Genomic DNA, 15,000 nt, shown 5'->3' on the forward strand with positions numbered 1-15,000 from the left:
TATATATATATATATATATATATATATATATATATATATATATATATATATATAACATTTACATTCTATTTAGTCATTTTGCAGACGCTTTTATCCAAAGCGACTTACAATTGCGTAACTGGTTTGTTGTTTTAAATGTCTGTCTCTATATATATACACATACATACATACATACATACATGTAGACACACACACACTAGCCAGTGGCAATTCTATTGCCAATGTGTGCGCAAAGGGTTGTTAAAATTGGGAGAGAAAAAAGTTATTGGTTTAGAATGGTTTAAAATTTAAATTGAAGAGCAATTTTGACAGACATTTAAAACAACAAACCAGTTACCTTACTTGCTATTAAGTATCTAATAAATGTATGCCCTGAACCTTTATAGGCTTTTTTTGTTGGCTGACACTAGACCTGTATGGATCCAGCTAAAGTAAAAACCTAAAACTAAGCTAAAGCTAAAACTTTTTTGGCCTTTAATAGAATAGCAATTAGTGAAACTGTAAGAATGTCACTGCTTTCTTTTTGTTTTATGATAGTGAAGTATCCATGCTTTGATTTAAAAACTTATTTTCTACAGCCCTACCCCAGGCAGTCGCCAGGCGTCCCCCACAGAGGCAGTAGAACGGTTGGGCCCCAGTCAGGCCGGGTTGGAAATGATGGCACAGCACCTCCCACATACTCTGCAGCCACCCAACCCTGTCACAAACAAACCTCCCACCGAGGACTTCCAGAACCAGGAAGCCCAGAGCATGAGCGGCATGGAGCATCAGGCAGGCATGGAGTCGCTCCAATTTGACTATGCTGGGAACCAGATCCAGGTGGACTCATCTGGTACTCCAGTCGGCCTATTTGACTACAACTCCCAACAGCAGGTACAACTGCTCACCTGCAGTTAATAATTATATTTACACTTAGTGCTGCGCGGTATACCGGTTCATACCGAATACCGGTGTTTATTTTTGTTATGATATAAATTTTTAAAATACCGCAATACCGGTATGTCGCTTAAACAATGTTCGGAACGCGACACTGTTTGAAAGGGGTCCCTTTTCACTGTTGCACTATGGTAAGGGAACAGCTGTATGTGTTACTAAGCGTGAAAGTTCCGAAACTGAAGCTGAACGTGATGACACAGAAGAACTCATCCACAATATCCACATTGACCGCCACAAATATCCACCGCCCCCTGCCATCAGCTCCCGCGTCTCACACACATGAGCGTGACTTTAGCACTAGATTTAGCAACTTTCAGACCCTTTTAGCTGCTTTTTTCCCATAGATTTTGCCAGTGCTGTCCCGCGAACGTGAGGTCTGACTTTCCCGGAGAAGTGTCACCTCTCTCAATGTCTGTTCTGTGCAGTGAGCGGCAGAGAAGCAGCGCATTCAGTTGGCTGCACCGCAGCCGACTCGTCAATAAATTAGTTCAAAGCAGCATTTCCTAGCACCTGTTGGTTACTGATTGTTTGGAATTATAAATATGAGCGTAGTTCGGCTGTTAATATCACATGCACTTTGTTGTTGTTTTTTTTAGTTTGTTACTCAGAAGCAGGCAGTGTGCTGCATGAGACAAAAAAGTAATATAGCCAAAACAACCGCATAGCCGCAGTATATCTTTATTGTAGATGCATGTTGATTTTATCAGATGATGCCGCAATTATAAATGAGAGTGACTCCTGGTTAACATGTATTAAAAGGGGTTGTGTTTAGGCACTATTTAGTGTGGTATTTTTTTGACAATATTCACTCATCATAGGGCATTCAGTCAATATACTGCAGTATTTCCTCTCTTAATCTGTAGAAAATATGGTTAACACCCAGTCATGCATGAAAAAAAAATGGATGGATGATCATGGGGGCTTTGTCTCAGACCCTTTCAGCCTTTTGACATTTGCATATAAATTACAGCCCTGGCCCCAGATTCGACATTTATATGGGTGCTAAATTGCCAATGGTTCCCCCCACTATCAAGGAGATGCTAAACAGTTTCACCACTCTCGTCTCCCCATTGAACTTCAAACACATTCCAAAGAGACATAAATTACCCCTGGGGCCAGGCACCAATGGGCCTATAACACACACCCACACACACATAAAGACATTTCTTTATTTAGACTATAATTAATCTGTTACAATTGTATCTGGTATATGCATGTGTTATTTGTATGTTTCCCTATTGTATTAGCCTAGTTACAACTCTTTATTTGTATTAGTTAGACTCTCAATGCTTATATTCAAGTATATGAGTGTATCTCTGCTTTAAGATCTTCTAGATGTTTCGTTCTTGGTATCAAAATGATTTGCTCTTTATTCCTCAAACAATGATCTACACTGTGATCGTGAAATGCATCATACTATTTGTAGCATATTTTGGGTAAAACTGCACCAATCCAAGTAACCATTCACAACTATTTAGATGCGTGTTTAAGTTTGAGCCCCTTTTAAGGTGATATTTGATTCTTTGATGATTCTCATTAGGTGTTGTGGTTAATTGATGTGAAATACTGCCATTCTTTTGCTCTTCTCTCTCTCTCTTCCTTTTCTTCATTCTGTATATATGTGTTTTGCTTAGTCTTGTTGTATGTTAGTTGTAGTTTCATTTATTAAATCCCTTATATTCACAATTGATTGTCTCTGTGTGCTGCTCACAATTCGGAGTCACTGAAGGTTGATCCCTTGCTACATGCTAAGTTAATGCTAGTACTGTATGAAGGAAAGTCATTTTTTCTTGGCCAAGAAAATAATCTTTCCTCGAGTTGATAAATTATTATATTGTCTGCTCGGTGAACCTGAGCAACCTAATGTCACACGCTCCTACACAGGACTACAGCCACAAAGATCTCTCCAAGATCATCGGGTCACTAGCCCACAACCTCCTTGCTCAGGCAAAACTGGGTGAAGCAAGCATCTCCCGCATGGAACAGGAAGCAGCAGCGCTGAAGCTCCAGGCTGAGGAGGCTCAGAGAAACTTGGTGCTTGCTCAATGTCAACTGGACCAGCTAACGTCGGAGACTCAGCACCAGCACAGGACGGCGGAAGAACAGGACCCTGAGTTGCAAGAGGAAGTAGAGAGACTCCAGAAAGCCTTAACTGATCTCCATGTAGACACAGCACGCCGAGAGCAGTGGGAAAAGGACACCAGAGAGGCAATGAGTGAAAAACTCCTGCAAGCAGAGGCTCTCCTGATGAGAGCAGAGACTGATCTCAATGAGAGAGATGCTAGGGCCAAGGCCTGCAAAGGCCACCTGCAAAGTTCTCGGGCTGAAATCAGTGCCCTGGCCCAACAAAGAGACCATTTAAAAAAAGAACTTGACACTCTTCACCAAGAGCTTAAACATGCGCACAGACTCCAAAGTGACTCTGAAAGGGAAATGCACACCCCAGAATTTCCCCTAACCAGCAGGCTGATACCTCCTAGTCAAGAATTCCCAGTTCGAAAAGGGGGATGAGAGCCCACTGCTCAGGACACCACCTGCCTGCATCCCAGAACCCCCCAGCAGCAGCAAGGGGGTGGGAGCCTTTCCAAAGACTGTCTTCCAGTCACGGCGTGTCACCTAAAGAATTGGATAAGCTGGCTACAGCATCCTTCCTGATGAATCCCATCTTCTCCAGGTTCGGGCTGCCGCTGAGAGTCAACTCAAGACAGAGCCACCCATTTCACAGCTGAGATCATGCAGCAGTCACACATAGAACTGGATGTGGGCGACAGGGTCTGGTACTACAGCTACACCCAGCCTCCTCAGACAACCTCTCATCGGCTATCAAAGAAGTTTCTGCCACACTGGACAGGACCGCATGAGATTGAAGACAAACTCTCCCCTGTCGCATACCGGATCAAGCTGAGCCGGGGACAGAAAGAACCAGTTTTCAAATGGGTCCATCGTAACCAGATCAAGAGACATGTGGCTGCTGGCAGGGAAAGACAGGGGGTGGGGGGCTAGTGCTAACTAGGCCTTGCTATAGTCCTCAAACAAAGACTGTCTTGAACAAACAAGAACTTCCCTCACTGATCCACTGCCTTTCTCCTCCTCCTCTGAACCAGGATGCTGCTGTGTCTCTCCATCCTCTGCCTCTAGCTAACCAGAGGACAACCGCAACCTGATATCACATCACCGGGTCTAGCATCAGGCATTGTACTGAGGGAACAGCCTGGACTCCTTATCACCAACTGCAGGACTTACACAGAAATTATATGTCTGACTTGACCCCCAAAATGTCTACAAGACACATAATCCCAAGGCATGGGATTATGTGTCAGGCAACACTACAGTTGGAGAGGTGCCCGATGGACTGAGAATACTCTCGCTCACACAGAAGTCGATATCAAACACATGCTCACTCAGTTGCAGAAAATGACTTGTCACCCAAGCAGAGCTAAACGGACATAAGCATAACAAATGATTCCTGGGGGCCTTGCTTGGAGCTGCTGCTGCTGTTGGAACCCTGTTCAACCTGGGAGTGACCAGCATCAACTCCGTGAGCCCATCTACCCTGAGGCAACATGTAAGGGAGATCCAGACTGAGATGCCCCAGCTGAGAGAACAACTCATACTACAGGGCCAAACCCTACAGACTATAGGCAAATCATTAAAGGGCACCTTTGAGGTTCTGAACACTCACAGTGTCCTGCTGAACCAAACTCTGTGGAACCGTTATTCTCTGTTATACAGAATGATGTTGCCCAAACTAAGCTGGTCACCACACTGATGTCTGACATGCTCTGTGAGGTGAGCTCCTCCATCGACAGCCTAGCCATGGGTAGAATTCCCCCATATCTGGTGCCCCTGAGCCTAGTACAAACTGTGTTGTCCTCTGCTACTACCCATCCACCTGACTCTCTCCAAGCCCACCTTGCCTACTCCTTGGGAGGATCCATCCTGCTACATGTCGACCCCGAGCAGAGTGAGATGACGTTTCTTCTGAATCTACCCATCATTGAATCTGACAAAATTTACAGACTCAAAGACATTTTCAATGTTGGATTTTGGCAAGGAAACACTCACATCAGGATCCACACCCCAGATATGGTAGCCTATCATGACAGTAACCCACAGTTATACCTGGCCCCAAACCTGCGCATGTGTACCCTGACTAAAGACATTCATTATCTCTGCCCCAGCAAGCCCTTCCTTCGAGACAACACTGAAAGAATCTGCAGGTTACAACCCATGCAAAGAGAGACACTCTGCCCTGCTGAGGCCAAGCCTCGCGCACAAGTCACAGAAACGCAAGCAGAGATTGTGGGAAATCAGTGGCTCGTCAACACACCCATCGGTATCGCCACACTGACCTATGACCAGCATGACACGGCCACCCGTGTCAGCCTGCCCAACCAGAGTATGTGGATTCAAGTGCCCAAAGGCGCCATCCTCCACCTCGGAGACCTGGCGCTGTACCACCTTCCAAGTGAAGAGTATCAATCCGAGGTGGAAATTCCAGCCTCCTTCGAGGATCACAGTCTCACCCTGGAACCTGATTTGGAACTGAGCATTGAGGAAGGGGGGTCCCAGATGATTGGCATCACACCAATCGACACAGCCCTCCAAGCACTGTCTCGGTTGCCTGTCCAGACCACCTTTCCCTTTGCCCGATCCTGGACCTCTGCCGACACGGCACTTTGCCTTGCCACAGCAATCGGGTACACCCTAACACTCGGTCTTGCTTTTGTCCTGTTTAACAGAGTCAACGGGGTGCAAAGGTCCATGAACAGGTGCACAGCTGCCCTTCCTCGAACCTTCAAACGGAGCCACCGGAAAGAGGGACCCAGGCAGAGAAAATACTGAACCTGACCAAGGTTAAACCCCAAGCTGAGGATCCAAAGGCTGAGGAAAATTAGAAACCACCTGCCTTCCTGATCCACCTACCATCTGACAATCAGGATCCACCTGCCATCCGGCCTTCCTGAGCCACCTACCATCTGACAATCAGGATCCACCTGCCATCCGGCCTTCAGGATCCACCTGCCATCTAGCCATCATGATCCACCTGCTGTCCGACCATCATGACAACTGTTGTCTGATGATGTTTGCAGGTGAACTTCGTCCGCCGAAAGGGGGGGATTCTGTTGCATCTGCTTAAAATCATGGATGATCATGGACAGAGACCCTTTCAGCCTTTTGACATTTGCATATAAATTACAGTCCTGGCCCCAGATTCTACATTTATATGGGTGCAAAATTGCCAATGGTTCCCCCCACTATCAAGGAGATGCTAAACAGTTTCACCACTCTTGTCTCCCCATTGAACTTCAAACACATTCCAAAGAGACGTAAATGACCCCCGGAGCCAGGCACTAATGGGCCTAGCTGACCAGCAAACTACAACATCCTCACATAACCCATACACACACACCTAAAAACATTTCTTTATTTAGACTATAATTAATCAGTTACAATTATATCTGGTATATGCATATGATGTTTGTATGTTTCCCTATTGTATTAGCCTAGGTACAACTCTTTATTTGTATTAGTTAGACTCTCAATGCTTATATTCAGGTATATGAATGTATCTCTGCTTTAAGATCTTCTAGATGTTTCGTTCTTGGTATCAAAATTATCTGCTCTTTATTCCTCAAACGATGATCTACACTATGTGATCGTGAAATGCATCATACTATTTGTAGCATATTTTGGGTAAAACTGCACCAATCCTCCAGACCAGCAATAAACATGCAAATGGGCCATAAACAGAGACCAAGAAAGTTTCTCCCGCTCAAAATTCATGCCTCTGATTGGGGTGTGGATAGGAACTATCAAAAGTCATTAGCTCAGACTAATCTTGGCTTAGAAACTTTTTTTTTTTGAGACTGACACTCTCCAAGACTCCTCAAAACTCTCCTCTTGAGTTAGATTGTCTGGCAGTTTTATCTTCAAGTAACTGTCGATCCGCTGTGAACTTTCCTATCTTCAGAAGAACCAGGAAAACCTCCAGCTCACTCCTAAAGAACTCAAGAATCTCCGTTGTCTACCGCATCAGGACTCTTGTTCAGCAATCGAAGCCAATGCAAGTAACCGTTTACAACTATTTAGATGCGTGTTTAAGTTTGAGCCCCTTTTAAGGTGATTCTCATTAGGTTGTGGTTAATTGATGTTAAATACTGCCATTCTTTTGCTCTTCTCTCTCTCTCTTCCTTACTTTTCTTAATTCTGTATATATGTGTTTTGCTTAGTCTTGTTGTATGTTAGCTGTAGTTTCATTTATTAAATCCCTTATATTCACAATTGATTGTCTCTGTGTGCTGCTCACAATTCGGAGTCACTGAAGGTTGGTCCCTTGCTACATGCTAAGTTAATGCCAGTACTGTATGAAGGAAAGACATTTTTTCTTGGCCAGGAAAATAATCTTTCCTTGGCCAGGAAAATAATCTTTCTTTGAATTGATAAATGTTTATATTGTCTGCTCGGAGGACGGACAGATCAAATAATTGCAATCTTGATTCTGCTACAGTTAATTCTAAGATCTAATCTAAATATTTATTAATTATAACCAGCTATAATTAATTATAAATATTTCCATTTTGAGCTGATTTGCTACAGTCATGTACCGTGAAACTGGTATAATTTAAAAAAATACCATGATATACATTTTTGTTCATACCGACCAGCACTACACTTTTGTTTTTTGTTTGTTACTTTTACTTTTTTTCTTGTTTGACAACAAGAAACGTCATTTGTATTGCATTTTACTTTAATGTGATGTGTCTTAGTGAAACTAAATGGACTTTAATTATTGAAGTGATTGAATTGTAATGAGAAAAGGGAGTATAACCAAGGACCAAGTTGCAACCTGGGCATCTTTTTGCCACTATAACAGAGTAGTTGTATCCCCTTCTTGCCAGCTACATTGTGCCAATTTATACAACATTTTTGTACATCATTATTTCATTTTCAGGCCTCCAGGCTAGGGTTGGGTACCGAAAACCGGTACCAATATGGCACGGTACCTATGTAACCGGTATGTACTATAACCGAATCCGAACGCAGATTTCGGTGCCATGCCTGAGCGAGCGATTGAAATATTTGTTCTCTGGTTCTCCGAAACAGACGTAAAAAGCATCATCACTGGCACCGCACGTGAAAATCCCAAACGATACCCAACCCTACTCCAGGCTGCGACTAAAATGGTCGCATTTACAACCAAAAATACTAATTTGCGGAAGTTTTTGCTGTGGTCATTACTGGCGACTATATAAATTGAATAGTGGTGCCAAAATTAGCGCGTTAATGCAGGCGATTAAATTTTTCAGTTTAACGCGTTAAAAATAATTAACGCAATTAACGCAGGGGCTACCTGTTGGCCACCCCACTCACAACTGCCGCTTCTGTCACTTTTTCTCTTGACAAGAAGTGCATTTATTCAGTCACAGAACGACTAAGAACGGGAGACGTTTCTGACGCGCACTCCACTTCACTTCAGTGCCAGGCGCTAGTCAAGCGAGCGCGGAAACGGTACTGTTCTAACAGCGCGTGCGCTTCACTTGCACGCACAAAGGCACCGGCGCGCACTGCAGCCTGTACCCTTTCATGTCAAAGCGCGAGATAAACTACATGATTGCAATGCCATGGTCAATTAAGTCATGAAGTTACCAAAAAGACGATTGAAGCTGCCTTAAAACTGTGCATGCATGTAATATATTTTATACGAGTCACATTTAAGAACATGTCTCTGAAATGGTTTTCAAAACTGTCCTGGAGCAGCCCAGCACTGTCTCACTCATCTAACACACTCGATTTAAGTTGTCAGCTTATTAGTAGAGACTTTAAGGCCATGAAGTGGGTCAGAAAAGGTAAAACGAGTTGAAAGAAAATATAATGCGTGTCAAATCCGCGTCATGTTCAGCAGCGGCAGCTCTTAAAGACATAACTGCCAAAACAACCTAATAACCAGCTGCTGTGATGTCTATTAATCAAAGAAAAAAGAGGGGAAAAGGATTTATCTATATTTAATTTATAATTTAGTGTTTGATAACTTAAATTTCAATTTCTGTATATTTCTGCTGAAGGCACAGGTAAATATGACATTTATTATAATAGGTTTATGTGAAGATTGTTTTAAAGGGATAGTTCACCCAAAAATGAAAATGTGATGTTTATCTGCTTACCCCCAGGGCATCCAAGATGTACCACTATGTCCAACTGCTTTGAGCACGCGCACGGCTTCTGGTGCGTGAAATGTGTACGCACTCTGGCGTAGTTTGAGTTTACGCAAGCGCCGGAAGTGATCTCTCGCGCGTATACGTCACTCATTGTTTACACAGTGCACAGTCCTTGTAGGTACGACGGCTAATCAAAATGGTACTTACTTGCGCTTATCCGGATTGTTCAAACTGACTTCTGAGCCTGCTCGCCTGAAGTTATGGTCGATTGCTCTTCGGCTGGATATCAACACACTGTGACGAGTCGGCTGCCTCCCCCTAATTATCAGCATCACCCCGTCCCTTAATCACCGCCCTTCGCCAGGCTCCCGACATGAGTGGGTGTGCGTGAGAGAGGAGGGCGCTGAAATAGCCAGGGCTGGCGGCGTGTGATGGGGCACACCTGAACCGAATGGAGCCTAGTCGCCGCCGCTGTTTAAATGCCGAGCGCGCCTCTCCACTGGAGACCGATCTCTTCCCTGTGCATGCACGCTGGTGTCCTCGTAGTAGTGTAGAGGGACTCCCGTGCCGCCAGAGTTGTGAGCTGCCAGACCCGCAGTTCGGATGAGAACCGCACCAGTTACACGGCCATCGGGCAAGGATGCTGGGCCGTCTAGTGCCTTCAAGCGCCATGGGCAGAGAGAAGGACGAAGCCGCTGAAAGAAGCCGCCGCCCCTCGCGCCCGGGACCGGAGAGGGGAGCGCGTGCAGCCACCGGACTCCGCCCCTTACCTGGACCCTTCCTTCCTTCCTGACCACTGCCCTTCCCTGCACGAACCCCGCAGCATGACGAGGACACCAGATCCCCTGTTTATTTTGAACACTTGATCCCCTTTTTTCTGGACACTTTGTTTATTTTCTGTTAATAAACCTGTGTCTGTCATTTGCTCCCCCCGCTACAACACACCCATTAACGTAAACTACGCCAGAGCGCGTACACACCAAGAAACAAAGTCACCTACATCTTGGATGCCCTGGGGGTAAGCAGATAAACATCAAATTTTCATTTTTGGGTGAACTATCCCTTTAAGTTCACTTAAATTAGAAGTTATTTTTTAAAAGTCTAATAAATGATAAAATTGATATCTCTCAATTATACTGTAATGTTGAATGGCTATAGTCAATGGTTAAATATTAGGGGGGGGCAATTTTATAGAGAAATCGGTATTGGTATCATTGATACTGGCCTTCAGTCATATAAAAAGATGCCATTAAACAAATATAAAAAAATACTGTCTTTATATTGTTTGTACATTGATGTACGTTAGGTGGGATTAATCGTGAAAAATTCAGAAAAATGTGTGATTTAATTAAAAATGTTTAATTCATTGACATCACTAAAATGTACATATTATAAATTTGCATGTAATGCCTTTTTTCCTGAATGTTTTGCGACCACATCGTTTGTTGACGTAATAAACTGAGACTATGTGCAGTTTTAGTGGAAACAGTCCTCATCTCTGCCAAACACCAGCACTGACGGCACACCTGCTAAAAGCAGCTCCAGTTGTCCAGCATGAGAGAGAATGAAAATTTAGAGGTGTGAATCTTCACTTGCCTTACTATTCAATTCTATTACAATTCAGAGGGTAATGATTCAATTATAGCATTCAATTATACCAGTTCCTTTAATAATTACTACATTATTATTCATAATATGGTTCTTTTTGTTTTCTGTTATAAAAAATATATTTTTTTCCCATTTTAAATCTATTTAAAGCTGATGTCTGTAAGTTTTGCCTCTTTGTCGCCCTCTCTGTTTGAAAACCTACAATTGCAGTTATGTGCAGCACACCTATGCTGGTGTGTGCATTAGAGCCTTTAATTACTGTTCTAGATTAATGCGCTGCTTACTGACACACACACACACACACACACACACACACATATTGGAGATCGCGCAGCTCACACATCCAGGAGAAAAGAAACTTGTCAATGCTGCCCCACGACTTTTATTAATAAGTTTAAATACTGAATCGCTACATTATATTTTCCAGGTAAGAGAGGATAAAATCACAGTTTTTAAGTAAACTCACTCTAAAAAGAGAAACGGACAGACGCGCATACACGCAACTTTCATCTCTCTGTCTCTCTCTCTCTCTCTAATTGGCAATATTTGAGAAAAGGGTTTAGGCGGTTTCTAATTATTGGGGGACTAGCCCCCCTCAATGTCTACGGTGGTTATCGCCCTGATCAGACATGAAAATATGTTGTGGCACTATCGTGCAGTGATATGATGTTATGATATGACGTTAGCAAATATTATCGTTAATATTTTTTTTGCAAAGATTTCTTTGAGTAACATGACCGTAAATATGAACTCACGATTGAATGTAACATAAAACAAATGATTACTTTTCATTAAAATCTTTATTAATTCCAAAAATGCTTACATTTGTCTTTTTGTTCGCTCTGGCAACCATGTTGCCGCTGTAGCCAGTTTACGCAGAGATAATTCATACCCCTTCGTTTGAAGTGTGGTCCCAAAAATCTTCGTTTGAAGGGCTGTCTGGCCCTTCCCCTACCCCTCCACCCAAAAGAGAATCGAGACACCCCTGCCCCTTCACGTGAACACACGAAACGGAGGGGTAGGGGAAAGGGGTAGAATTGGGATTGAGCCTAAGTGTCGTTGCATTATAATGTTTTTGTTAGCCTATCCAGGTGAAGCCACTAGATGTGGCGCTGCTGCATTGTTCATTAAAAATATTGCGGAAAAAGAGAACATCAATGCGGAGAAGATCTTGTTTACATCAAAACTGAAACCAAAGCCGTTCACACTGAACACATTTCGCACATTTTCTAGAGGGACATCTATCACCATTGCACTCGGATCATTAAATATTATTTTAAACATTATGCACTTTTTTCCCACAGATAGTCATTATGCTTTGAATAAACGTGCATTAGTAATATTTTGATCGAGAGAAGCCAAAAGCTTTTCTTCACCCTAACTGAAATTATGCATTTTAAATTCGAATATAATTAGAATTTTGATAATATTTAAGTACAAAATTCAAATGTAGTTTTTCAGCTATTTTGACAGCCCTACATCAAACCGTGCAAATTATTATTACTGTTATACTTTAACAACATCAGCATTGCGTGACTGTGTATAAAGTGTGTATTAGCGTGTAAATTTCAATTTCTGTACAGTCTAATCTCTAATTGTCATACTATTCAAATTTCATATTAAAGGGGTCATATGATGATTTAAATTTTTCCTTTCTCTTTGAAGTGTTACAAGCTCTTGGTGCATAAAGAAGATCTGTAAAGTTGCAAAGACTAATGTCTCAAATCCAAAGAGATATTCTTTATAAAAGTCGAGTCAACCACGCCTACCTAAAACGGCTCGTTCTAACATGCCCCCACATGTCTACATCACGATGTGGGAATATTTGCATAATGCCACCCAAATGTTCACGCAAAGAAAGAAGGCGTAACTTTTATTCTCGCTGTAGTATTGTTGCTGCCGCCATGTCGTGAAGGCGCTGTGTTTCTCATTGTGAATGCAAAACTACTTAGTTTGGCCTTCCAAAAGAGAACGATATACGCTTCGTCATGCCTAGAGCTGATCCGTGCTGGTCGCTGAGGAAATACATCAACTTTGCGCTGTTGATCGCCGGATCGGCTTTCACCGTGGACGAAGCGGAGTCATCACATGTGGTTGCCACAAGCCCGCCAGCCGCTCCTTCGTCGAATCCGCCAACCTCCACTCACTCTAGCCGCCCCGGCCTCCGCTCACTCTAGCCCTCCGGCCTCCACTCACTCTAGCCGCCAGCCTCCGCTCACTCAAGGCCACCGTGTGTGACGCTGTGTTTCTTTGTGAAAGCGACACTACTTTGTTGGTCTTCCAAAAGAGGACAGGACTAGAAATCAGTGGTTAAGTTGTATTTACAACACTGTTCCAGAACAGTTCAACCCAAATATTCAGATGTGTGCAGCACAGTTTATGGAGGACTGTTTCCTGATCCTGGTAGAGTAGACTACAATGCCAGCTGTTCTGACTCACAGACTGCAAGTATGTTTTTTGTGTATTACGAATATGCCACTGATGATTCAAACGCAGTTTTCATCCAGGTGGATGCTGCACACTGGTGGTGGATGAGGAGATACCCCCTGACAATGTAAAGCGCTATGAGTGCCTAGAAAAGCGCTATATAAATGCAACGAATTATTATTATTTATTATTAGTTTTGAGCAGTGTAGAGTAGCATTTGTTGTTTGTCATTTCTCCGATCACAAATGCAGACACGGTTATATGTTTACGCGGCGCGAGGCAACGCATCAAAGACAGTATAAGTCATTATAATCTGTAATTATGTCCCCACTGGATGCAACTAATGCCTGGTTTATAATGGGTTTTGGAGAAGCAATAATGAACAGTTTGTGGAAAATAATGTGTTTTTTGAACCTTAAACCGCATAAACACATTTCATTACACCAAATACACAAAATAATGTTCTTTTTACCAACATCATATGACCCCTTTAAGAAATTTTTAACCCAAAAAGCAAATTATTCTTCTTTCGAACTGGTTCTCTTTAAAATACAAATCCTGTGTAATCCCAGGCTATCTGTAATCAGATGCACATTTAAAACTGGAATATAATTACATTTCTGTCACATGCGTTTCATAAACGCATAATCTTTTGACGTAATGACGTGGCGGCATGATGGAATTTCCTGCAAATTTTTACCAGTACCACTCAAATTAGAAAACATTATTATAAGCTAACCATTGTGAATCGGCTAAAGTAAGGTGATAGTTTTGAAAACTGGCTGATTATGTACTTACTCAAAAATTGATTTCGGATAATTTTTAACCAAAACAATTTACGGACTGCAGCTTAACAGAAGCATTCAAGTAAGAAATAATACAGGAATTGAATAATCAAATGTAAAAAAAAATCACTGCGTAGTCTTCAGTGTATTAATTACAAATAAATGTATTATTAAAGTTGCAAAACTTGTTCAGTCAAGGGTAGTAAATTATTCCCACTTTTGTTGTTTGATTAACATAAATGACAAACAGCAGCAGGTTTATTATATTAAGACAAATGCATGGATTTAATGTTACACACAAGATTTTGCCCCAACTGTTTGTTCATGTAAGACATAACCGACTATGATAAGAAAAAAATATGGAGAATCCAATTTGTAGTAATCTAATTCTTCAAACAAATAGAAAAAAGATGGTTATTTTGTTTTTATGCAGCAATGCATTGTAAAATGACTATATTCCTTAGCTCTAATAGTAATATTGTGAAATATTATCACAATTTAAGTTTTGTCAATGTAAGATAGACTCTGTTTTCTATTGAAGTATATTTAAGTTGGCTTGAGAAATCCAATTTACTGATCTACTATTTAAACGTATTATTATTGTTCTTCTGAGCCAAATTTCGACACCTATCTCATCTTAGAGCTTTTAAGCTAGAACCACCAAACTCGACCCAGACCTTCAGACTGGTCTGACTCGGTGTGCTATATCTTTTCTAACTGATCCGGCTTACGGTTTTCGTAAACCAGACTTATCAAAACCACCTAAAATCATGGCCCATAGACTTTCTTTGAAAACTTGTATACAATGAACCCTTATGGTGTATTTAAGCTGTCTATTGCTATAGCAAAGCTTAACAACTCTCTACTGAAAAAACTGCTAAAACCAGCCTAAGCTGATTGACTACTTTGGTTGGTTTCCCAAGCTGGTTTTAAAGTGGTTTTGGCCACTTTTTTAGCAGGTCAGGCTGGTCTTAGCTGTTTTTTTAGCTGTTTTATTTTACTAAATCAACTGGTGTTAGCTGGATTAGCATATAAACATGTTAACAACATGCTAGTAACTTGCTAATCATGTTAGAAACATGCTA

General features: G+C 42.1%; 1 protein-coding gene across 1 annotated transcript in view; it reads left to right on the forward strand.

Annotated features, from left to right (window-relative positions):
• Positions 1-15,000, forward strand: part of LOC107569211 (pumilio homolog 2-like) — an 88,125-nt gene that overhangs the window by 43,860 nt on the left and 29,265 nt on the right. The window contains exon 8 of the mRNA XM_016255233.1: positions 667-873. Coding sequence (XP_016110719.1) covers positions 667-873 — 207 coding nt within the window. The remainder of the gene's footprint in view (positions 1-666; positions 874-15,000) is intronic.

Source organism: Sinocyclocheilus grahami, unplaced genomic scaffold (genome assembly GCF_001515645.1).
Source record: "Sinocyclocheilus grahami isolate Dianchi unplaced genomic scaffold, SAMN03320097.WGS_v1.1 scaffold1323.1, whole genome shotgun sequence".
In the NCBI taxonomy this organism is placed as follows: Eukaryota; Metazoa; Chordata; class Actinopteri; order Cypriniformes; family Cyprinidae; genus Sinocyclocheilus; species Sinocyclocheilus grahami.